Raw genomic sequence first — 27044 nt, 5'->3', positions numbered from 1 at the left:
ACATCAGCGTGAACCGGGCATTTAAAGTGGCGCTGCGCGTTGAGTGGGAGGCTTGGATGACGAGCGGTGAGAAATGCTTTACCAGAACAGGCCGCATGCGAAGAGCATCTTTAACTCAAGTCTGCCAGTGGATCCTAAATGCGTGGAGCCGTGTCACAACATCCACCATCACCAATGGGTTTCGAAAGGCTGGACTGCTGCGTGATGAAGAGGAACGCGTGCGCTCAAGTGAGAGCGACAACGAAGAGACTGAAGTGAGTGACGAGATCCTGAATTTATTCAATTCGGACACTGAAGAAGAGGACTTTGATGGTTTTAGTGCGCAGGAGGAAGATGAAGAAGGCGATCAATAACTTTTCCTGGTAGGCTGCAGTATATATATTTTTTTTACCAGTTGTTAGGAGATATTGGAATGTTGTTGGTGCACTGTTCAGTAAAAGAGTATACGCAACGTAATTTGTGTGTTACCGATATGTATGTATATTTAAAAGTAGCTGTATTACAGGCACTGTTCGAAAAAAAAGCATTTGCAATATATATTTGTTTATGTTACCATACGGATTTAATTAAAAGTTAAAAAATCCTCATGTGTAATATCTTTCTGTGTAAATATCTCATATTACAACGTGGGACACCTGCGGCTCAAAATCCGGTGCAGCCTGTACAAGTACAAAATTGATTTCCTTTCTAAAATTAGAGCGTGCGGCTTTTAATCAGGTGCACTCTGTAGTCCGGAATCTACGGTACTCAAGTATTGCTGAAATATTGAATACACTTCAGAAAGATTCTTTCAGAGCCTAACCCCCTTGTTAACCTGGCAAAATTTGTACCCAAAAGTTACGACATTCTGACATGAATTGGTTAGTTTAATCCCATATATGTTGCATTTCCCACTAAAGTCATTCAAACCAACCATACATATTATGTAATCTCTCCACTATTGTTCACATTTACTTCCAATATCCAAGAGATCAACCCTACCCTTATCTTTTCCAATTTGTTAATTCAATACAACCTCCAATTATCCATCTCTTATTACGCCCTCTCCATTCACTGAAACCTTTAAGCACATCACCTCTGTATCCAATGATGAACATACCACAGTTCAAGCCATGATGCTGTGCTCTTTAACCTACTCCAAGATCAATTTAACCCTTACCTCCCACATATCCCTTTTTTTTTCTTTCATCTATTTGCCTAAGTCTCTTAAATGTCCCTAACATGTCTTCATACCAACCCCAGAAGATGGAAAAAACATGCTACACAGAAAATAATAACTATTATAATTTAAATTCAGAGAGAAGAAATCAGTATTGCAGTAGCATATAGACAAGACACCTACACATTTAACATACATGAACTGGTGAACACATACCACAAATGGTGTTGGAGTAATCTTAGAGAAAAGATACACAGGAATACCCTGGCTAATCAGAACAGTGGCAGCAAATCGGGCAAATCTGAAAAAAAAAATCACAGCAATTAGTTAACTTTAACATTAAAAAAGGAAAACATTTGATTAATACTCATTGTAATTAGAAGATTCCAAAACCTGCACAATGGTCAATTCATAAAACTCAAGAGATTCTGCAGATGCTGGAAATCCAGAGCATCGCACAAAAAGGGCTGGAGGAACTCAGCAGGTCAGGCAGCATCTATGAAGAGGAATAAACAGTTGGCATTTCAGGCCAAGCCCATCCATCAGGACTGGAAAGGAGGGGGAAGAAGCCAGAATAAGAAGATGGGGGGAGGGGAGGAGTACAAGTGGACAAGTGATAGGTGAGACCAGGCGAAGAGGAAGTTGGGTGGGTGAGTGAGGGATGGAGGGGATGAAGTGTGAATCTGGGTGGTGATAGGTGGAAGAGGTAAAGAGATAAAGGAGGAATCTGATAGAAGAGGAGAGTGGATCATGGGAGAAAGGGAAGGAGGGTGGGAACTAGAGGGTGCTGAGGAGAAGAGACAGGGTGAGACGGTAACCATAATAGAGAATTACAAAAGAAAGAAGGGAAGGGGGAGAAATTATGGCAAGTTAAAGAAATCGATGCTCCTGCCTTCATTTTGGCAGCAACTCGGACAGAATATGAGATGTTACTCCTCCAGCCTGAATGACCTCATCGTGGCAGTAGAGGCGGCCATGGACCAACATGTCTAAATGGAATGGGAAATAGAATTAAAATCAGTGGCCACTGGAAAAACATGCCTTTTGTGGCAGTCAGAGTGAATGCACTTGACAGAGCGATCTCCCAATCTATGATGGTATCACTGACATGAAGAAGGTCACATCAGATAGACGACCCCAACAGACTCATAGGTGAAGTGTCATCTTATTTGGAAGTACTGCTTGGGGCTCTGAATAGTGGTCAGGGAGGAAGTGTAGGGGCAGATGTAACACTTGACCCACTTGCAAAAATATGTGACAGCAGGGAGATCATAAGAGGGATGTGTGGACAAGGGAGTCGCACAGACTCTCTTGCTCAATTCATTCCAGCACTTCGCATCAACACAAAACGAGCTTACACAAAATGTCATTTTATTAACTGTGGAAGCTTCAATAGTAGGCAATTTAGATAATTGGATTGGACAGCATTTTATTAAATAGGTTCAACAAAAAAAAATTAACCACACTATTTTCTCAATCAAATGTGTGAAAAACCTAAAATGTGAGCCAGGTAATAAAGGAAGTTCACTCCCAAAAGTTAAAAGATCAATAAATTCATGTAAAAAAAGACAAAGTTAGTGCTCAAAATCACTGTCCAAGTCTAGTTTGAAATAGTTTTGCAAAGTGAAGAGACATTCAGGTTTCTATGCAAAATTAATTACAAATGTAGCCTTTTTTCCCATCAGTACAGAGAATATTGCAAAATCAGACCAGTTTTAAAAGGCAAATTATGTATATAAGATTAATACAGCTGAAATAGCTTTATCAAAACTAATGATTCAGATATTGACAACATTTCTCCATAGAGAAGTCTTAGGACCCAATGCAATTACTAGCCATTCCCTGCCAGCCATTTTCCAGCTGCAAAATCAAGAACATTGCAGATGTTGGAGATCTGACACACTCAGCACGTCAGACACATCTCTGGAAAGAGCACAGGTGAAACGAAGACTTTTCAACAAATGTGAGAAAGGGTGAAAATATGTTAGCTTTCAGTTACATTGAAGTGTGTGTGTGTGTGTGGGGGAGGGGGGGGAGATGGATGGACAAATCAAGGAGATCTCCCCAGTGGTGATTAATAGTGAAGCTAGGGTTTTATCCATGGGAAACAATAAGGGGACAAAATGCAGGGCCTGTTACCCAAATACTGAGTCTGAAATATTGTAATTTGCCCAGACAGAAAATGAGGTGCTGTTCCTCAAACTTACAGTAAACCTTGTTATATCATTTTAACTACCTGCATGAGATCCACAAGCAACCCAGTGACCCATTGTTTCAGCCAACACTTGCTTCTCAAAACCTCTTGCTTCCGGCCTTGACACCATCCTTTCTCCCTTTGTTCAATTCCTTCCTACTTACACTCACTACACCTGCAATTTCAGAATCAGGTTTATTATCACTGTCTTATGTGACATGAAATTTGTTGTTGTGGTAGCAGTACAGTGCAAAGACAAAGTTACTAAAAATTACAAAATAAGTACAGTCGGCCCTCCTTATCCGCGGATTCCATATGCGCGGATCTGGAAAACCCGGAAGTTCTCTCTCCAACACTCATTGTTTGAGCATGTACAGACTATCTTTTATCGTCATTATTCCCTAAACAATACAGTATAACAACTATTTACATAGCATTTACATTGTATTAGGCATTTTAAGTAATTTAGAAATGACTTAAAAGTACAGGCAGTCCCTGGGTTATGAACGAGTTCCATTCCTGAGTCTGTCTTTAAGTCGGATTTGAAGTCGGAACAGGTACATCCGGTATTATTTAGCATCAGTTAGTCAAACATTTTTCTTAGTATATAGTACATATTTTACCTTTCTATGCATGTAAAACACTTAAGAAACATACGTATTTCAATAATTTAACTACTGCATTGCTTAGTAATAATTGTAGCTTTCATCGGGGCAGGGTCTTTCACATTCTCCATTAAAATTGTTCCGATTGTTGATCGACTGTAGCCCAACACTATTCCAATCACCGATGGCGTTTCACCTCTTTCCGATCGCTTTATTACTTCCACCTTATTTTCAACTGCGATCGTGATTATTTTTGTGAACAGAAACACTGTGGATTCAGAGCTGCGCCACCAGGTCCTAATGTCCACCTCACGGAGACATGTTAAATAAAGTCCGGGGTTCCATTGGGTCCTAAAGACCACCACACTAATACATGTTAAATAAGGGACTTGAGCATCCGCGAATTTTGGTATCCATGGGGGTCCTGGAACCAATCCCCCGCAGAATAGGAGGGCTGACTGTAACTAGTCTAGAAAAAGGAATTATTTGTTCATGGATTGCCACTTTACCAGCTTCTTATTCCTTGATCTTGAAGGTACAATCCCTCCACATCCCTATCCCACACCACAGCGATCCTCCTGGAACATTTCCCTTGTACCACCAGTTATTTAGCCTGCTGAACACATGAAACTGCTTCTGTTTCAATTCCATTGTACTCACTTTCTTCACATTGAAAGGCTTGGCAATAGAAACTTGCATGAGCACAAGCTATGCATGTCTTTTGTGAGATACATTTACAGCTTCCTGCTTTACTTGCACTCAGGGCCCTGAACTCTTTCTCTAATCCATGGTGTTACTGAGGCTTTCTACACTCATTCCGTTCTAAAATGGCATTATTTATTTCCACATTGCTCCATATTTGGATCTCTCTGTCACCAATTTACAGAATAAGCTACTGACAAATATTACAATCCTCTAGATGGCTACAGCAAACTTGACTACATTTCCTCCCACCGTCTCCTGTAAGGACCTTATTCCATTCTCACAGATTCACCTTCATCTGTCGTCATTGCACTTGCATCATTGATGAGGTTTTCCATGTTGGTACCTCTAAGGTGCTTTCTTTCTTCCAGAACTGTGGTTTCTCTTCTGCAAAGTTAACTAATCTCATGACTATTCTTTTTCCTGTACTTCACTCACCACCTTTCCTCCTTGACAGAGCAAGGACAATGTTTCTATGCTACTCATCCTCTCGCCAACCAGCCTGTGCTTTCAACAGATCAGCCTTTCTAATTTCCACCAGTGCCAACCAGATTCCACCAATTCCACACATTCTCTCCGCTCCTTCTCCGGCATTTTGAAGGAACCATTTTCTTCATACTTCCTTACTTATTCTTCCACCTTCACCAACCATTCCCCTTCTTTTGGCACATTCCAATGCAAGCACAGTAGACACGATACAAACAACCCTACCAAGTGAAGTTGCTGAGCACCAGCATTCAGTCAGCAATGGTGACTTGAGCTTTCGGTTGTCTGTCTTTCTAACACTATCTCCCAGTGTTATTCTGATCACTCTGTTGGTGAGGCTGAACGTATGTTTAAGCAACAAACCTCACTGCAGCCTTCCAAATCCAATATCAAATTCAACAATGCTGGGTGCTTCCTTTCTCAGTCTAGGTCGTCCTTCTGTTATATTGACAAAGATTTTCATTTACAGAGATTCAGAGTCTAGTTAACTTCTCCTTTCAATCTGGTACATTTCACCCGAGTAGGTCCTTTGAAAATAAGCTTTTTTTTCCTCACACACAATAGCATAGAAAATTACAAAATACACAGAACATTAATTCATTCCTCAACTTCACCTTTGACTGCCACTTCCACTGGGAGGGTGAGCACGTGCATCAAAACCAATCACTACACCTCGGTCTTTCACATCTGAAAAGGATTTTTCCAGATACCGACATAAACCCTGGAAGAAAATTAAAAATAAATAAATTAATAGGTATGCGTATGTGTACCAATGGGCTATTTCAGAGCCCAAATTTCTTATAGTAAATTATGCATTGTAACATATGGCTGCTAAAAATTTATTGTACCTAAAAATTAGTTAATTCTACATGGAATTAACTCCACTTAAACATACAGATAATGTTACTAAACATACTTGACAACAGTTCAAATTCTTTTAAACTGCAGCTGGAATTGCAACCAAATTCACATGACCATACAAATCTCTCGTTGACTTCTGAGTGATTTCCAATGTCCATACTTTAATACTGCTGAAAGTAGATCATTAAATTCATTTGAAATTGCTTCTCCCTTGACGTTTCCTCCTGCTTTACTCTTCTGTATCTGTGTTTCTCTTCTTTTGCATATACTAGCCTTTCTCTTGGGAATATATAAACACTCCTGCTAGCTGCATCTGACCTAATCTTAATGATAAGACCATAAGATATAGAGTCATAGAAATTTACAGCAGAGGAACAGGCCCTTCACTCCATTTAGTCCATGCCAAACCATTTAAACTGCCTAGTCCCATGACCTACATGAGGACCATAGCCCTCTATACCCCGCCATTCATGTATCTATCCAAACTCCTCTTAAGCGTTGAAATTGAGCTCACATGCACCACTTGTTCCATCGTCTGAGTGAAGTAGTTTCCCAATCATGTTCTCCTTAAACTTTTCACCTTTCATCCTTAATCCATGACCTCTATTGTAGTCCCACCCAATCTCAATGGAAAAAGCCTACATGCTTTTACCTTATCTATACCCCTCATAATTTTGTACACCTCCATCAAATCTTCCCTCAATCTTCAAGGTTCCAAGGAATGAAGTCCTAACCTATTCAATCTTTCATCATAACTCAGGTCCTCCAGTCCCGGCAACACCCTGTAGGTAGGTGACCAAAACTGTACACGATACTCAAAATTAAGCCTCAACAATGCCACATTCAACTTCAATATAACATCCCGTCTCCTTTATTCACTACTTTGATTTATGAAGGCCAATGAGCCAAAAGCATTTTTAGTGATCCTATCTATCTGTGACACCACTTTCAATGAATTACGGACCTGTATTCCCAGATCCCTTTACCGCACTCCTCAGTGCCCGACCCCTCACTGTATAAGGCTTACCCTGGTTGGTCCCACTAAAGTGCAACTCCCTGCACTTGTCTGCATTAGAATTCTATCTGCCATTTTTCAGCTCAATTTTCCAACAGGAAAATTCCCACTGCAAGCTCTGATAGTCATCCTTGGGGTCCACTACACCCCCAATCTTGGTGTCATCTGCAAATTTGCTGATTCAGTTAATCACGTTATCATCCAGATCATTGATCCAGATGTCAGACAACAATGGATCCGGCACCAATCCCTGTGACATGCTCACAGACACAGGCTTCCAGTCAGACAGGCAACAGTCTCTGGCTTCTCCCACAAAGCCAGTGTCTAATCCAATTTATTACCTCATCTTGAGTGCAAAACAACTGAGCCTTCTTGACCAACCATCCATGGGGGACCTTGTCGAATGCCTTACTAAAGTCCATATAGACAACATCCACTGTCTCGTCTTCATCAATGTTGCTGGTAACTTCCTCAAAAAACTCAAAAGGCTGAATAAACACAAACTACCAAGCAGAAAACCAGCTTGACTATCCCTAATCAGTCCATATCTATCCAAACAGTCATAAATCTGCTCACTTAGAATACCTTTCAACAACTTTCTCACTACTGATGTCAAGCTATAATTTCCTGGTTTATTCCCTTCTGCAATTTTGTCCCTTGCAATTGTTCTGTTCTTAACATATTTGCAGAATCCTTTTATGATTCTCCTTCACCTTCTCTGCTTGGGCAACCTCATGTCTTCTTTTAGCCCTTCTGATTTCTTTCTTAAGTGTTCTCTTGCCTTATTTGTACAAGTACCTCATTTGTCCCTCCCTACTAATATTACTATGCACCTCCTTTATTTTTCTTAACCAGGGCCTCAATATCTCTTGAAAACCAAGTCTCCCTATACTAGTGATTCTGATCGACTGGTTAATCTTTGAGACTTTCCTAGTAGATCCCGAAAAAAAAGAGAAAAATAAATACACAAATACTGTTGAGAGATTGTTTCTGGGTTCTGGGGTTTTAGTTCCGTTCTTTCTGCCCAGTGCGCATGCGCGAAGATCTCCCGCACTACACAGTGTACTTCAGCGGTCCCCAACCACCGGGCCGCTAGAAAATGATATGAGTCAGCTGCACCTTTCCTCAGTCCCTGTCATGCCCACTGTTGAATGCACGCGAGGTCATCGGTCGCCTGAACGCAGTGACACCCTCGCGCCGGGGATCACTGGTTGGCCTCGGGTAACCGGCTGGCGAGAAATTCCGTTGCTACTGGCCTGGAGCGTGGACAGATGGGCACCGCCTCTGAACCTGTTTACCACACCGAATGTTCGTGGAGAACCTGGTGCTAAAATATTCGCAGACGACCTAATTCAGGCTCAGCATTTCATAAGTAGCAGAGCAGCTACCGCACTGTGATCTAATGAAAGTCATCCCTCGAGACAAACTTTTGTCAGCCGATAGATCCTATTGGGGGGGGGGTGGTGGGCACACGCCCTGTCGCACTCCTCACTCGGTCACTCTCTCCAGACTGCGACTACCGTGGCCCCGGTACGGCGACCTCCGGCCCTGACCTTGTCCTCTCACCCCACCCATGACCAGCCGCACCTGGTGGCGGGCGGGAGGGAGGCTGTCTAATGAGGCAATGAAGCCCTCAAAACTGCTTCGGTACCTTGAGTCCAAGCACCCTGCCTGCACTTAAAGACAAACGTGTTGAGTTTTTGAGTGGAAAAAATGTGAGCAAGTGAGACAGAAGCTAAGTGCTGAGAGCCACGTAAACTAAATTGTGGAATAGACTGGACAGAAGGGACCTGCTTCGAGTATCGTGGTATTCCGGTCGTGTTTAACACCCCCACCCCCCACTGGCCTGCGGTGCAAAAAAAAAAGCGGTTACCCCTGGTGTTTATACATTATTTCTACTTCCGGGTTGCGGGATTTTACTTCCGGTCTTTTCTGCCCCGGTAACTAAGAGTTTAACTAATCAATCTGGGGTCGATCTTACCTTTCACTAAGGCCGAGGTAGGGGATCTTGGGCTTAAAAAGGTTGATGACCGCTAACAGTCGGCCTTCTTATCCGCGAGGGATTGGTTCCGGGACCCCTCGTGGATACCAAAATTTGATGATGCTCAAGTCCCTTATTTAACCTGTCTCAATGCAATGGACTTTAGGACCCAGCAGCAGAGATCTGAGTCCATAGTGTTTCTGTTCACGAAAATAATAACGATCATGATTGAAAATAAAGTGGAAATAATAAAGCAATTGTAAAGAGGTGAAACGCAATAGGTCATTGGAAAAGCATTAGGCTACGTCGGTCAACAATCGGAACAATTTTAAAGGATAAAGTGAGAACGGCTCTGCCTCGATGAAAGCTACAATTATTACTAAGCAACGCAGTGGTTTAATTATTGGGTTTTGGGTTTTTGATCCTCCACATCAACCTGGCATGGTGGAGAACGCACGAGGGAGCAATCTGTCATTGGGAACTCAGGAACTTCTGTTCCTGAACCGGCGCTGAAACATACATTTCTTAAGTGTTTTACATGCATAGAAAGGTAAAAATATACACTATATACTAAGGCAAATGTTTGGCTGACGCTAAATAATACTGGATGTACCTGATCCGACTAACTTCGTAAGAAAAGTTCTGACTTTTTTCGATCCCGATCCACGATAACTCATGCACATCCTCCCGTATACTTTAAGTCATTTCTAGATTACGTATAATATCTGATACAATGTGCGTGTAAAATAGCTGTTATACTGCATTTTTTAGGGCATAATGACAAGAAAAAAAAAAGTCTGTACATGCTCGAACAACAAGTGCCGGAACAGAACTTCCGGGTTTTCGCAATTCACGGTTGGTTGAATTTGCACATGCAGAATTCGCAGATGAGGACCGACTGTACATGATATCTTTACCATTTATTCTGAAAGGCACATACAAACTTTGTACTCTCAAGATTTCACTTTTGAATGCCTCCCACTTACCAAGTACACCTTTGCCAGTCTGACCCAATCTACACTTGCCAAATCCTTTCTGATACCATCAAAATTGGCTTTTCTCCAATTCAAAGCCTTATCCTGTTGCTCTTTTTCCAAATTTACTTTGTAACTAATGGCATTACGACCACTAGATGCCAAGTTTTCCCCCATACAAACTTCTGGGAGCAGAAATATACCATTCAGTCCACTGAGTCTGCTCTGCCATTCAATCACGGCTGATTTATGATCCATCTCAACCCACTCTTCTGCCTACTACTCATAACATTTGATGCCCTTGCTAATCAAGAACCTCTGTCTAAATATACCCAATTACTTGGCCTCCACTGCCATCTGTGGCAATGAATTCCATAGTCATCACCCTCTGGCAAAAGAAATTCACTATCTCTATTGTAAAGGGATGTCCTTGTATTCTGAGGCTGTGCCCTCTGGTCCTAGAATCCCACACTGTATGAAACATCCTCTCCACGTCTAGGATATTCAATATTCAAAAGATTTCAATGAGATCCCTCCTCATTCTGCTGAACACCAGCAAGTACAGGCTGTGAGCCATCAAACATTCCTCATACGTTAACCCTTTCATTCCTGTGATATTCTCATGAATCTCCTCTAGATGTTCTCAAACCATCAGTATATATCGACGAATTATAACTACTATAAACTTATTCCACACTTTTAAGAAGATTGATTTCACTATCTTAATTTGATTTCACCATATTGTGACCTTCTGGCCCTCTTGAGATAAGCTGTTTGCACACAGATCTATTAATGAGGAAAGACTCTGAAAGGTGTGCAGATAAAGTGCAAGGAACATTAACAATGCAAGTAATGTACACAAAATGCTGAAGGACCGGTCCTGATGACGTTGACTGTTAACTCATTTCCATAGATACTGCCTGGCCTGCTGAGTTCCTCCAGCATTTTGTGTGTGTTACTTTGATTTCCAACATCTGCAGATACTCTCATTAGTGATTAACAACACAAAACATGAAACACAAGTGGACTTTGGGATGAGATGAAAAGAAACCAGGAAACAGTCTATAGTTGTAGACCAGATGTGTGAAATGCTTTAACAGGAAGACCAGGTCAACATAATTACCTATTGATTTGTTCCCAACAAATATACTGACACTTTTAAACAGAGTATTTTCCATTCTCTCTTTTGGTTTTAAGCAGAATCGAATTTTAACAAAAGAACTTTAAAATAATGCAAGGATGAAAGAAATGACAACATTTAGAACTTAACAGAAAATATCTCTCTCTGTATTATATAAACTCACATGGATTAACAAGGTCCACACCAATGGTTGGGGAACCGGGACCCTCTGGTGAGAAACTGGCTACTGGAACAAACCATAAATGGACGAGACTGTCAAACCAACCTGGATCGACTACCAGAAAGCATATGACTCAATGGCCCACACACGGATTCAGGAACGCCTGTCCCTGCACAAGGTCAACAAGGCACTAAGGACCCTCATCAAGAACTCAGTGGGCCATTGGAGGACTATGCTAGAAGTTAACTCAAAGCCAATTAGCACAAATACCCATCAGATGTTGAGTATACCAGGGTGATGGTATGGTCTCATTGTTTATTCCAGGGACCAGCTGATCGCGCTTAAGCCGGCCGGTTTAGTGAACAGAGCGGCCAATACCCCTGCTGAAATCTGGAGAAAAACACAGAGGATGCAGAGGGGATCTAAGAGGCGAGAGAGGAGGACCAGGTTGAGACAACAGAGACTTATGGAGAAGAGGAGTTATAACCCATGTCTTCCCTCTCTCATTATGGGCAATGTGAGATCACTGGGTAATAAAATGGACAAGTTGACAGCGCTAGTCAGGAGTCAAAGGACTTTTCGGGAGAGCAGTGTTATGTGTTTTACTGAAACGTGGCTGCACGAGGACATACCAGACTAAAACATTTCCATAGAGGGCTTCCAGACCGTTCGGGCCGATCGGAATTGCACTGAGAGTGGTAAGCGTAAAGGAGGGGGGCTTGCTGTTCTGGTTAACAACAGATGGTGCAGTCCTGGTCATATTATGATCAAGGAACGTGTTTGTAGCTCTGATATTGAACTTTCTGCTGTTGGACTCCGGCCATATTATTTGCCAAGGGAAATCTCACATGCAATCGTGGCTGTTGTGTACATCCCTCCCTCTGCCAACCCGACATCGGTGTGTAACATCATTCACACCGTCATAGCCAGAATACAAACCCAGCACCCAAGTGCCCTCATTACCATCTCGGGTGACTTCAACCATGTTACCATGGCTAGAACACCGCCCAACTTCACACAGTATGTGAGCTGTACAACCAGAGGGGAGAGGACCCTGCACTTGATGTATGCTAACGGTAAGGATGCATACAGCTCCTCTCCCCTCCCCCCACTGGGAAGGTCAGGTCACAACCTGGTGCATCTCAAACCCTGCTACGTGCCTCTGGTGAACAGTAAACCTGCAACCTCGAGGACAGTGAGGAAATGGTTGGGGGAGGCTTATGAGGCACTCCAGGGTTGTTTTGAGGTGACAGACTGGCAAGCACTCTGTGAGCCACATGGAGAGGACATTGATGGGCTCACAGAATGCATCACTGGTTACATCAACTTCTGTGTGGACTGCAATGTTCTGGCAAGAACTGTCCTTTGTTATTCAAATAACAAGCCATGGGTAACAAAGGACATTAAGGACATCCTGAACGCAAAGAAGAGGGCGTTTAGAGATGGAAATAGGGAGGAGCTGAGGATATTACAGAGGGACCTGAAAGCCAAGATCACGGAGGCTAAAGACAGGAAGAAGCCTGAGTGGAAACTCCAGCAGAACAACTCGAGAGAGGTCTGGAGTGGGATGAGGACCATCACTGGGTTCTGGCAAACCAGCAACAGAGGAGCTGAAGGCAGTGTGGACAGGGCCAACAAACTTAACCTGTACTTCAACAGATCTGACACTGTGGCCCCTGCCCATCCCCCACGATTCATCTGTTGTCAGCCCCCAACCAACACATACTCCATTCTCTTCTCCTACACCTCCGTACAGCCCCCCACCCTGCTCTCATGACTACATCCCTCCCCCACCTGAAACCACCACTGTGGGCTTCACAGCTGAACAGGTGAGAAGACAGCTGAAAAGTCTCCATCCAAGCAAGGCTGCAGGCCCGGGTGGTGTCAGCCCCAGGGTGCTCAAAGCCTGTGCCCCCCAGCTATGTGGAGTACTTCACCATGTCTTCAACCTCAGCCTGAGTCTCCAGAGGGTTCCTGTGCTGTGGAAGACGTCCTGCCTCATCCCTGTACCGAAGTCGCCGTGTGCCAGTGGCTCCAATGACTACAGACCGGTGGCATTGACCTCCCACATCATGAAGACCCTGGAGAGACTTGTTCTAGAGCAGCTGCAGCCTATGGTTCGGCCACACTTAGACCCCCTCCAGTTTGCCTACCAGCCCAACTAGGAGTTGAGGATGCCATCGTCTACCTGCTGAACCATGGTCTACACCCACCTGGACAAGCCGGCAAGCACTGTGAGGGTCATGTTTTTTGACTTCTCCAGTGAGTTCAACACCATCTGCCCTGCTCTGCTGGGGGAGAAGCTGACAGTGATGCAGGTGGATGCTTCCCTGGTGTCATGGATTATTGATTACCTGACTGGCAGACCACAGTACATGCGCTTGCAACACTGTCAGACAGAGTGGTCAGCAGCACTGGGGCTCCACAGGGGACTGTCCTGTCTCCCTTTCTCTTCACCATCTACACTTCAGACTACAACTACTGCACAGAGTCTTGCCATTTTCAGAAGTTTTTTGATGACTCTGCCATAGTTGGTTGCATCAGCAAGAGAGATGAGGTGGAGTACAGGGCTACGGTGGGAAACTGTCACATGGTACAAGCAGAATCATCTGCAGCTTAATGTGAAAAAGACTAAGGAGCTGGTGGTGGACCTGAGGAGGGCTAAGGCACCAGTGACCCCTGTTTCCATCCAAGGGGTCAGTGTGGACCTGGTGGAGGATTACAAATACCTGGAGATACGAATTGACAATAAACTGGACTGGTCAAAGAACACTGAGGCTGTCTACAAGAAGGGTCAGAGCCATCTCTATTTCCTGAGGAGACTGAGGTCCTTTAACATCTGCCAGACGATGCTGAGGATGTTCTACGAGTCTGTGGTGGCCAGTGCTATCATGTTTGCTGTTGTGTGCTGGGGCAGCAGGCTGAGGGTAGCAGACACCAACAGAATCAACAAACTCATTCGTAAGGCCAGTGATGTTGTGGGGGTGGAACTGGACTCTCTGACGGTGGTGTCTGAAAAGAGGATACTGTCCAAGTTGCATGCCATCTTGGACAATGACTCCCATCCACTCCATAATGTACTGGTTAGGCATAGGAGTACATTCAGCCAGAGACTCATTCCACCGAGAAGTAACACTGAGCGTCATAGCAAGTCATTCCTGCCGGTGGCCATCAAACTTTACAAGTCCTCCCCCATGAGTGTCAGACACCCTGAGCAAATAGGCTGGTCCTGGACTTATATCCACTTGGAATAATTTACTTATTATTATTGAACTATTTATGGTTTTATATTGCTATATTTCTACACTATTCTTGGTTGGTGCGACTATAACGAAACCCAATTTCCCTCGGGATCAATAAAGTATGTCTGTCTGTGATACACTATCCCCACTGTTCTGCATCGGCTTGAAACCCCACCCCACCTCAACCAGATCATCTCAAAGAGTGGGTATGGATACAGGTTCAAGAGTGGTGTGACCATCAGCCACCTCCTGTACATGGATGACATCAGGCTTATGCCAGAAATGAAAAGAGATATTGACTCACTAATCCACCTGACAAAGGTCTACAGCAGAGATATCAGGATGTTATTTGAACTGGAAAAGTGCAGACGGATGGTAGTGAAAAGAGGCAAACTCATTAAGACTGAAGGAATTGAGTTACCTAAAGGTCACATACCAGATGTACAAGACAGCCACAAATACCTGTGCATGAAAGCCACAATGAGGACTCAAATAAAGCTGCAACCTCCAAGTATCTCTAAAGAGTGAGACAGGTCCTAAAAAAAAAAACAGCTGAATGGGAAGAACAAGATCAGAACCAACAACACATTCACCCTACCAATCATCAGGTACCCAGCTGCAATAGCCTGCTGTTCAAGGAATAAATTGGAAGTTGCTGACATCAAGATGCAGAAACTACTAACAACACACAGAGGATTCCATCCAAAGTCCAACGTCAAGCGACTATATACCCACCAGAATAGAGGAGGATGGGGACTCGGAAATGTCAAGGCCACAGTCCTGGAAGAATTGCGAAATATCTATGAGTATGTCAGGAAGACAGCCACTGCATGGGAATTACCATCGCCAGATATCCGAGGTGCCTGACATACCAATGGCTGGATATGGCGGGGCTGAGGGACAGCACAGAGGTGATGCTCATGGCTACACAATAACAGGTGCCGAGCACAAGGGTGATAGAAGCAGGGGTCCATCACACTAGACAAGACCCAAGATGCAGACTGCCCAAGGAATCCGCTGAAACCATCCAAAACATAATAAGAGGGTGCAAAATGGAGGCAGGGACAGGATACATAAACGGCACAACCAAGTTACAGGAAATGTGTACAGGAACATCTGCACTGAGCATGGATTGGACACTCCCAAGTCCAAATAGGAAACACCTGAGAAGGTAGTGGAGAATGACTGAGCTAAGATCCTGAGGGACTTCCCATTTACAGACTGATAAGCAGGTACTGGCTGGCCAATCAACCAGACACGGTAATACTGGACAAGGAATAAAGAAAGCAATAGTAATAGATGCACCAATACTGAATGACAGTAACAGAAGGAGTATCAGAAGCTGGAGAAGTGCTAGGGCTTGAAAGAGCAGTTAAAAAGGATGTGGAAGGTTAAAGCCAGAGTAATCCCGGTGGTAATAGGAGCACTTGGAGCTGTAACACCCGGGCTGGGAGAGTGGTTCCAACAAATCCTGGGAACAACATCTGAGATCTCAGTCCAGAAGAGTTCACTACTAAGAACTGCGACAAACCCGCAAGCTCCCAGGCCTCTGGTAGAGGACTCAAGATTGAGAAAATATATGTATATATGCATACATGTACTGCTATGTGTGAAGCCAAGCAGAGCTGCAGACCGATGCTGCTAAATGAGAGAGATAAAAGAGCCATCCAAAATGCTAATGAGAAAGAGATAACCAGAGAGACATTCAGTATTTTGGCATCTGCAGTGATACTACCACTTTGATTTGAACATGAACTGCTCGTTAACACTCCTGCTGAGACAAAAGGAAGTGGTGAAGTTTGATGGAGAGGTGATAACCCCATCAGGAGGGGATAAAATATGGGTTTGTTAAGACACAGGAGACACACCACGAGACTCTGAAGAGAGCATTGTGCCTCCACAAGTTGGTGGGAGTTTGGAGGACCGATTCGTGGGAATCGGCCAGAAGCTCACAGGGTGTAAAGGTCCGACTGGTGGGGACCTGTTGTGTGTCCACCCTTGGCTGGGTGACGGGTTCACCATGGAAGAACGGTCATATCTGGAACGGAGGGGTCACAGTTGGTGACCACAACAGGACAAGAAGTCAACAGAAGGTTTGCCTGAAATTTCAGCTGTATCTCTCTCTCCCCAACAGTACCACAACAACTATCTCGAACTACACTAAACTGAACTGAACTCTGCATCACTTGAAGACTGATCATTTACCCCTAGACTTCGATAGAGCTTGGCTGATTCCTATTCCCATATTTCTGTGTATATGTGTACATTATCATTGCTAACCTGTTACATTTATATCCTTGCATTTAGTGTACTGTATTACTTAATTTGCTAATAAACTTTATTAGTTTCTAGTAATTATAGACTCCAACAAGTGTTCCATTTCTGCTGGTTTGACAACCGTTTGACAACGGGGTAAGTAACATAAGTGGGGCCTCTGTCCAGGATTTTGAACGCCAAAATTGGGACTGGTTGAATTGATTGGGTTAAATTCCCGTATCTGATTTGGTCCTGGAAAAAAAAACACAAAGAAACAAACAAAAAGGGCAAACAGCATCAATGGAGATTGAGGAATTTCTACAGGCGCTAACCTTGGAGGCATTAGAGGATGCCAAGAAATCAGACTTGGTGAATATTGCAAAACGGTTAAATCTTTTGAAGGGGAAGCAGGCAATGAGGAGATCGGAGATACAAAGGACCATTGTTGAGTATTATGTATCTAAGGACGTGTTTCCCGAAGGGGACCTGGAGGTGGTGTCTGAGAGCAAACCTGGTGGGGCTGCGATTCAGCTGCAGATGGAAAAATTAAGGCTTGAGCATGAACAGCTAGAAAAGGAGGAAAGAGAGAAGGAGCCAGAAAGGGAGGAAAGAGAAAGAGAGAAGCAGCTAGAAAGGGAGTTTGAGCTGGAGAAGTTAAAGATAATGTGGGGGGGGGGGCAAATGCCAGACCTAGGTGGAGGGTTCAAGGTGACCCAGGAGGTTAAATTGGTTCCCTCATTTGAGGAGACTAATGTTGATTGGTACTTTCTACATTTCGAAAAGGTCGCTGTAAGTCAGGACTGGCCGAGGAATAAGCGGGCTGTTTTACTCCAGAGTTTGCTTAAGGAGAAGGCTCAGCAAGCTTACTCAGTGTTGTCAGCAGAAGATGCAAAGAAGTATGATGTGGTAAAAGAGGCTATACTCAGGATCTATGAGTTGGTCCTGGAGGCATACCAGCAAAGGTTCCGGAATGTGAGGAAGCAGTAGGACCGCACATATTTAGAGTTTGCCCGTGAGATGCAAATGTATTGTGAGCGTTGGTGCATCTCGAAAGGGGTCACTGGGGATTGTAACAAACTGCTACAGCTAATGCTGATTCAGCAGTTTAAAGGTTGTGTCCCTGAAGGTATGCGGACCTATCAAGATGAGAAAGAGGCAGTAACCTTAGCCGCGACTGCTAAGTTAGCGGATGAGTACGCGTTAACAAACAAAGCGAAGTTTACCCTGAGTAAGAGCTACCAGAAGTGTAGTAGAGAGGGCAGAGAAAGTCTGCCGGCTAAGCCAGAAAGTAAGTCAGGGACTAGTGAGAAGGGTAAGGAAGACGGGAAACAGTCTGGCAGGAGGTCTCCTAGTTTTAATTGGGGGAAAGCCGGCCATATTGTGTCTAGGTGCCTTGCTCTGAAGAAGGAGACGGGGAAAGGAAAGGCAACCACGCCGACGGGCTGTGTTAAGCCGGTTGAAATGCCATTAAAAGAGGAGGAGCTAAACAGAGTTCAGGAGGGATGTGAGAAATTCCTTTCAACCCGGTTGGTATCTGTGAGGGAGGGGTCACCCCCAGTGCCAGTAAGAATCTGGAGAGACATTGGGGCTTTTCAGTCCTTAATCCTAAGCAGAGTGTTGGAATTCAATAGTGAGACAGATACTGGTGACGTGAACGTGATAGAAGGGGTTGGAAAAGGGACCGAGCCGTACCGTTACATAAAGTATTTTTGATGTGTGATTTGGTGTCCGGACCAGTCACGATAGGGGTATGGCCTGTACTCCCAATACCCAATGTAGATGTCTTGCTCGGGAAAAATCTGGCAGGTGGGGATGTGTACCCAGCAGTGAAGCGGACTAGCACGCCTGCCAGGACCCGCCCATAGTTTCTGAAGTTAATCCCGCCTGCACAGTAACTTGAAGCATGTCCAGAAAAGTGGCAGAGACAGACGCCAGTTTAAATGAGTCCAGCGTTGATTTAGCTGAGACATTTTTACCAGCCCTGTACCAAGAGGGGTTAGAGGGTGGTAAAATGGAGAATAGTGGAGCTAAGGAAAGTAAGAGAGATGAGGAAAATTTAGGGTTGTCAAGGAATGAGATTTGGAGCCCTGCCCATAAGCTACCCCTAGGTGGACATTTTGGAGTGAGGAAGGAATTTATGGAGGTACAGAGCCAAGATGAGAAACAGATGTGACAGCTAGAAGGTCCAGGGTTGGACACAGATGATCTATCTGGCTTGACAGAGCTGCTTGCAGTTGAAGAATTTAAGTATGTTCCCAATTATGTGAGGGCAGTCCTAGATGATAAGGATGCCGCTACCTTGAGGGAGTCTGCTGGGTTAGCAGATGAGGTTGTCTTAACCTGCAAGGTTGAGTTTACTCCGGAGGGGGAGTTGCCCAGACAGTACCTGAAAGGATCAGGGGAACTTGGAATTTGAAAGGGAGATTGGTATTGAAAGCCTAGGAGAGGCAGATGTCCCGTTGGCCTGTGTGCAGGTTGAGGAAGTACCTGTGGATGCACAGGGTACTGAACCTAGTGTTGAAGCTCAGGAAAAGTCTGAGGCGTCTGACTTAGTTGAAAAGGAATGCAGTCCTTTTGGGTCAGATGGACATGGTTCAGTGAAGAAAGGGTTAACCATGGCACCAGTAGAAAGTGAGGATTCTCAGTCACTTGTGTTAGAAGTTAGTGATGAGATGAAAGCTGGGGAGATGGATATTACTGAAGATATTGAGGGAAAAAGTGTTACTGGACTTTTGAATAAAGTAAATTTAAAGTCGGGTTTGGTTCCAGGACTGTTGATCAAAGTAAAGGGACCGTTAACTAAACAATGGTTTGTTAACAATATGCCTGCTAGTCAATTACAGTTTATTTTGAAAAATAAAGATAAACGATGTGGTGATGTTGTTCAAGTATGTGATTTGGAGAGGAAAAACTTGAAGTGTTGTTCTGACCCAGAGAGACCATCTGTTAGTGTCATTAAGGAAACTAATCAAATTAAAGATCCTGAAGATAAAATTAATGACTTGCTTGAAATTAATGAGTTGTTTGGAAGTTCAGCAAATGGACTTAAGTCTGGACAACATTGGTGATAAGCTAACACCGGGTGAAGGGGGTCTCTGAAAGACTTATCCAAGCTGATAAGCTAGCTGACCACGAAAGGGCTAAACGTTCTGTTTCAAAGTGGAAAAGAGGCCAAGGGTGAACAAACACCATTTTTGAATAACAGGGTCTGATTTTGCAGGAATTTGACTCTTTTTTGTTTGTAACAGAGCATGTGAAAAATTAAAAAATCATGGAAGATTGACTGTTTGAATTAGGTTTAAAAGAAAACTGGAGATTAGTTTGCATACACTTCTGTAATGTACCACATTATAATCACTCATGTATTGGTTCACACTTTGTAATATGCACTTAAGCTAAGAATTAACTTCACTGTAGGAAAAGATTTACTGTGAATCATTCTGAAGTTACAACATTTTGAGGTTTATATTTGTCCGGCACGAAAGCCACTGATAGTTTACACGGATCACAATCCATTAGTGTTTTTGCCCACCATGAAGGATAAAAACAAACGCTTGTTAAGTTGGAGTCTGATATTACAGGAATTTGATATAAAGATAAAACATGTAAAAGGAACCGCAAATGTGATTGCTGAATGTCTATCCAGGTGTTAAATTTATAGTTCTCTGTGTTAGCCAAATAGCTGATGACTAGATGAATATTAGACTGTATTTTGTAATGTGCATTCAGGTCCTTAATTTTTAACCCCGGTAAAAATTCTTTTAAGGGTGGGGGTGTTATGTGTGAAGCCAAGCAGAGTTGCAGAATGGATGCTGCTATATAAGAGAGATAAAAGAGAGCCATCCAAAATGCTAATATGGGAGGGGAAGGGGGGAGGGGGAGAGAGACACACACAATTCAGTATTTTGGCGTCCACAGTGATACTGCCACGGACATTTTGCTTTGAACGTGAACTGCTCGTTAACACTCCTGCTGAGACAAAAGGAAGTGGTGAAGTTTGATGGAGAGTTGATACCCCATCAGGAGGGGATAAAATAGCGGGTTTGCTAAGACACAGGAGACACACCACAAAACCCTGAAGAGAGCATTGTGCCTCCACAAGTTGGTGGGCGTTTGGAGGACTGATTCACGGGAATCAGTCACAGGCTCTCAGGGTGTAAAGCTACGACCAGTGGGGACCTGTTGTGTGTCCACCCTTGGCTGGGTGACGGGTTCACCACGGAAGAACGGTCACATCTGGAATGGAGGGGTCACAGTCGGTGACCACAATGGGACAAGAAGACAACAGAAGGTTTGCCTGAAATTTCAGCTGTATCTCTCACTCTCTCCCACCAACGGTACCACAACAACTATCTCGAACTACACTAAACTGAACTGAACTCTGCTTCACTTGAAGACTGATCATTTACCCCTAGACTTCGATAGAGCTTGGCTGATTCCTATTCCCATATTTCTGTGTATATGTGTATATTATCATTGCTAACCTGTTACATTTATATCCTTGCATTTAGTGTACTGTATTACTTAATTTGCTAATAAACTTTATTAGTTTCTAGTAATTACAGACTCCAACGAGTGTTCCATTTCTGCTGGTTTGACAACCCAGTTACAGGGTAAGTAACAGTACACAGAGACAGAGATCGATTCATAACATGTGCATAACATTTTAATGTACCTTAGCTAATAATGCATGTTTTGTCTTAAAGTGAAACCACTTCCAACATAATCACATAAGAGGAAGCAAACAGGATGATATTACCAAAGGACCCGAGTGTCAGCCAAAAGCATGGACTCTGTATTTCCGAAAAATAAATGCAAAGAACAGACAGTACTGTGTAAAACTTCTTGGCACATACTTTTGCCCAAGACTTTTGGATAGTACTGTATTAATTTTAGGTATTGCACAGTACCCCTGTTGCAAAAGAAAAATCTCATAACAGTTGTGGAGTGATGATAAACCTGATTCTGATATGGATCTTTATTATGGATTGAGAGTGGGAAGGGGACAGAGAGAGGGGAATCATGGTTGGAAAAGGGGAGGGAGTGGGAAGCACCAGACATTCTATGATGATGAATAAACCAATTGTTTGGAATCAAATGACATTGCCTAGTGACTCAGCACCCACACCACCCCCTGCCCCTAGCACTTCTCTGTTACCTATCCCACAACCCTACCTTGGCATTCCATCTTCGCCATTCCCAACATGCGTTGTTCATGCCAGGTTCACAAGCATGCTCTCCACTCCACATTGTGATAAAGTCTTAGTCATATATGTGCACAAGGCTTTTGCACAGTACTGTATTGCATTCACCCAAACTGGCAGAACTCACCTGTTTACTTATGTTAGCTGATGCATTAATCTTAAAGGTATTAAACAGAACATTGCACTCAATGATTAAAAAAGCATACCATGTAACAGGGAAGTGTGTTTACTTACCACGTAAATAGTTAATAGTTAATCTAATTACCTACTTTACATTTTAGGGAATATGAAAAACTGTTCCTTCCCTACTGACCAAATGCTTGCAATACTTAAACAACACCTCCAAATCTGTGGCAATGAATTCCACAGATTCGCCTCCCTCTGGCTAAACAAATTTTTCACTGTTGTTCTAAAGGGATGTCTTTGTATACTGAACTTGTGCCCTCTGCTCCCAGACTCCCCTACTGTAATGAATTATAGTTCAATGTAATATTGGAATCATTCTTAAACAATTTACCTGGGTTGTCTGTATAATGGTCAGGTCATTCATGCAGGAAAATCCTGGTCCCATGACTGACCGTAACCCTGCTGTTCCGAAGAGCATCCTGGGCCCAAAATACTTCTGAAGTTGTTCAATGTTCCCATCACAGTTCAGCTGTTTAACTTCAGCTAATGTTTTAGGATTCTAGAAAATAAAAAAACAAATCACGAGTCAAAGATGTACACGTTAAACAGCATCACGCTATACTTTAACTAGTTACAGAATAGTACCAGTAATTCTTTTATCAAATGTTTAAAAACATATCAATACCAATTATCAATTAAAGAGTTTGAATCAAGCTTCTGGATCAAGAACAGAAAGTAACATTGGTTATACCATAAAACATAGGACCAGAATTAGACAATTTGGCCTATTAAGTATGCTCTGCCATTTCATTATGGCTGATCTAATTTCCCTGTCAACCCCATTCTCCTGCCTTCTCCCCGTAAACTTTCACGGCCTGACTACTCAAGAACCTATCAAGCTCCACTATATATATACTCAATGACTCCCTGTTTATAAAATATTTTATTCCTTTTACCAAAATACATGAGCACAGTCTTCCCTACATTACACTCTATCTTCTACTTCTTTTCCTAGTCCCCTTATCTGTCTAAGTCCCTCTGCATCCTCAACACTACCAGTCCTTCCAACTATTTTATTATTGTTCATAAACCTGACCACAGAACCATCAATTCTGTCATCCAAATCATTGACCTATAATGTAAAAAGTTGTCCCGATTCCAAACTCTTGCAGAACAACCCTAGTCAAAGGCAAAAAACAAAAGATTACTTTTATTCCCACCCTCTGCTTCCTACCAAGCAGTCAATCCTCTATCCATGCTAATATCTTTCCTGTAATGCCTGTGGCAACTTGTCAAAGGCCTTTTGAAAATCAAAGTACACAACAGCCACTGAGTCTCCTTTGACTGTCCTGCTTGTTATTTCTTCAATAAATTCCAACAGATCTGTCAGGCAAGATTTTTCCTTTTAAGGAAACCATACTTTTCCCTAGTAGGCTCAACCACAAGCAGTTCTAAAAAAGAAATCTTGCAGACAGTCTACACATTCTCCCTCTTAGGATCCAGCACCAACCTTATTTTCCCAACCTACCTGCATACTGAAATCCCTGATTACTATCGTAACTTTTATCATGAGTCTTCTAACTCCCATTGTAAATTGTAGGCTACATCCTGGTTGTTTGGAGGCCTGTATATAACTCCCATCAGCTGCGTGCAGTTGCTTAACTCTACCCACAAGGATTCTACATCTTCTGATCCGACACTGCCTTTTTCTCAGGATTTAATTTCATTTTTTACCAACAGAGCCACCCCACACCCTCTGCCTACCTGCCTCTTTTAATACAATGTGCATCCTTGGATGTTAAGATCCCAACTATAATCTTCTTTCTGCCATGACTCCCTGATGCCCCCAACGTTATACCTTCCAATCTCTAACCGCGCTACAAGATTGTCTACCTTATTCTGTATACTGCAGGCATTCAAATATAACACTTTCATCACCCTTTTTCATTTTTTCCTCACATAATACTGCAACTCATCCCACTGACTGGAATTTTGTCCATCTATCTGTCCTTCCTGACAGCGACATTACACACTATCTGTTTGTGTGACAAATGCCCCATCCTTAGCCCTGTTCCCATCCCCCTGCCAAATCGCAGTGCAATAAGTATTTACCTCTGCTGAGGGAGACTTGCATTAAAGACGAAGTTAATGTGTAAATCAGAAAATGAAAACTTAACATTTCAAATGATGCAAGGAAACATTTTTCTAGAATTTAATTTTATTGGAAAATGGTTGCTTTAAATGTGCACCCAAGTTTCATTTGCCCTTGAGAAGAGTACAGTTGATAGCACAATTAGATTTAAGTTTCTTTCAAAATGAATGCTAGCCTTGTTCCTTTAATTCACTGAAACTTCAAGTTAGTGACAGTAATGAAAAGCAGCATAACTAGTGCAGGGGTACAGTGGAACAATTCGTGGCCCACACTCTTCCTGAAGCCATATTCATTCTTCTCAGTAACAGCCGCTCTGCTTGTGAGATTTTAACGAGAAGAAAACACTGGCAACAGTCACACTGGACAGCAACTCCTATAAAATCTGAACATTTTTTAAAGAATAAAGGCATATATTTACACAACTATCATACGTTCTCAATAAACTCAATTAGTTTCATTTCAGATATCTACCAAACCCTTGGCAGTCCAGCTGAAAACCTCCAGTACTTCTAAAATTCCCAACGACTACAAAAATCACTTGGATCACTTTATCACAGCTCCTGTGACCATCTGTTATCAGATTCTAAAGGAAGTTAAAAGTGCCGGGCAAACACGGAAGAAAGTTCGGATCACTAAATCGACGCTTTCTGGAAGTGAGAATAGTTTTCACCATTTATCCAAATATTTGGGGGGGGGGGGGGAAGAGACTTAAAAATCAACGCTTGCTCTTGTTAATTAAAAACATATTTCAGGGCGATAGAGATGAATTGCTAGAACCAGCAAACAGACGTCAGGTGTGATTAAAGAGCAAGTGTGTGGTGGAACAGTTTAATAGGAGCGAAGACATAGGCAGTAGGTAGCCAAGAGGTAACGGCGTCAACCGTCCGCTCCCCAGGGCTGTAGTAGCCAAGAGGTCACGGCAACCGTCCGCTCCCCAGGGCTGTAGTAGCCAAGAGGTAACGGCGTCCACCGTCCGCTCCCCAGGGCTGTAGTAGCCAAGAGGTAACGGCGTCCACCGTCCGCTCCCCAGGGCTGTAGTAGCCAAGAGGTCACGGCGTCCACCGTCCGCTCCCCAGGGCTGTAGTAGCCAAGAGGTAACGGCGTCCACCGTCCGCTCCCCAGGGCTGTAGTAGCCAAGAGGTGAGGGCGTCAACCGTCCGCTCCCCAGGGCTGTAGTAGCCAAGAGGTGACGGCGTCCACCGTCCGCTCCCCAGGGCTGTAGTAGCCAAGAGGTGACGGCGTCCACCGTCCGCTCCCCAGGGCTGTAGTAGCCAAGAGGTGACGGCGTCCACCGTCCGCTCCCCAGGGCTGTAGTAGCCAAGAGGTGACGGCGTCAACCGTCCGCTCCCCAGGGCTGTAGTAGCCAAGAGGTAACGGCGTCCACCGTCCGCTCCCCAGGGCTGTAGTAGCCAAGAGGTGAGGGCGTCAACCGTCCGCTCCCCAGGGCTGTAGTAGCCAAGAGGTAACGGCAACCGTCCGCTCCCCAGGGCTGTAGTAGCCAAGAGGTAACGGCGTCCACCGTCCGCTCCCCAGGGCTGTAGTAGCCAAGAGGTGAGGGCGTCAACCGTCCGCTCCCCAGGGCTGTAGTAGCCAAGAGGTCACGGCGTCCACCGTCCGCTCCCCAGGGCTGTAGTAGCCAAGAGGTAACGGCAACCGTCCGCTCCCCAGGGCTGTAGTAGCCAAGAGGTGACGGCGTCCACCGTCCGCTCCCCAGGGCTGTAGTAGCCAAGAGGTCACGGCGTCCACCGTCCGCTCCCCAGGGCTGTAGTAGCCAAGAGGTAACGGCGTCCACCGTCCGCTCCCCAGGGCTGTAGTAGCCAAGAGGTAACGGCGTCAACCGTCCGCTCCCCAGGGCTGTAGTAGCCAAGAGGTGACGGCGTCCACCGTCCGCTCCCCAGGGCTGTAGTAGCCAAGAGGTGACGGCGTCCACCGTCCGCTCCCCAGGGCTGTAGTAGCCAAGAGGTGACGGCGTCAACCGTCCGCTCCCCAGGGCTGTAGTAGCCAAGAGGTGACGGCGTCCACCGTCCGCTCCCCAGGGCTGTAGTAGCCAAGAGGTCACGGCAACCGTCCGCTCCCCAGGGCTGTAGTAGCCAAGAGGTAACGGCGTCAACCGTCCGCTCCCCAGGGCTGGGAAGGCGGGACAGGATCTTGCTGACATGTAACTACAGGCATCTAGTCCCTGCCCTCCAGCCCTCCAGCCCTCCGACTCTATCCGGCCTCCTCACCTTGTCCCATTTCAGCCACTGCGCGACCGCCCGCTCAACTTCATCCTGCGAAGCCATTCCCACACGACTCACCGTCATGCACCGTGCTGGACCAGTACTCTCTGGCCAATCATAGCCAAGTTCCTTTTCCATGGCTAATCAGCACCCAACTCTTCGATCGATGACCAATCATCACCCGATTCTTCTACGGAACACCAATCGGCACATCCTTATTGGATGGGCATTGCGTCAATCAGCCCACACGGACCAATCAACACGGAACTCTCATTCTAACCAATCAGCATCCCGAGCCACTGTCGCTGAATCATTGGCAAGTGAAAAACGCAGGAACAAGTTAGAATTCGTGGGATAAGTGCAAATAGCGAGTAAACACAAATGAAGAAATGTGGAGACCAGCAAGCCACGCCATAGTGGCGGAAAGAAAAGTGGTGCCAATATTTCTGGTTGTTGATCAGTTCCAATACAAACAGAAAGCTAGTTCGCTAAAGTTGATAAATTACATACTTGTACCCGGAAGACAACAGTGGGCCCGGGTAGAAGATGAAGTGTCGTTCCTCTTTT

At 44.2% G+C, this 27044-nt stretch overlaps 1 protein-coding gene across 1 annotated transcript in view; it reads right to left on the bottom strand.

The window, feature by feature from the left end:
• pgm2 (phosphoglucomutase 2) overlaps window positions 1-26602 on the bottom strand; it is a 65864-nt gene extending 39262 nt beyond the window's left edge. The window contains exons 1-4 of the mRNA XM_059989026.1: window positions 26484-26602; window positions 22498-22665; window positions 5761-5867; window positions 1376-1460 (exon numbers count right to left, since the gene is read on the bottom strand). Of these exons, the coding sequence (XP_059845009.1) occupies window positions 1376-1460; window positions 5761-5867; window positions 22498-22665; window positions 26484-26561 (438 nt within the window). The 5' untranslated portion in view covers window positions 26562-26602. The remainder of the gene's footprint in view (window positions 1-1375; window positions 1461-5760; window positions 5868-22497; window positions 22666-26483) is intronic.
• Between the last annotated feature and the right edge of the window lie 442 nt (window positions 26603-27044).

Source organism: Hypanus sabinus, chromosome 14 (genome assembly GCF_030144855.1).
Source record: "Hypanus sabinus isolate sHypSab1 chromosome 14, sHypSab1.hap1, whole genome shotgun sequence".
NCBI classification, from domain to species: domain Eukaryota; kingdom Metazoa; phylum Chordata; class Chondrichthyes; order Myliobatiformes; family Dasyatidae; genus Hypanus; species Hypanus sabinus.
This window is presented reverse-complemented; position numbering and strand designations above follow the sequence as displayed.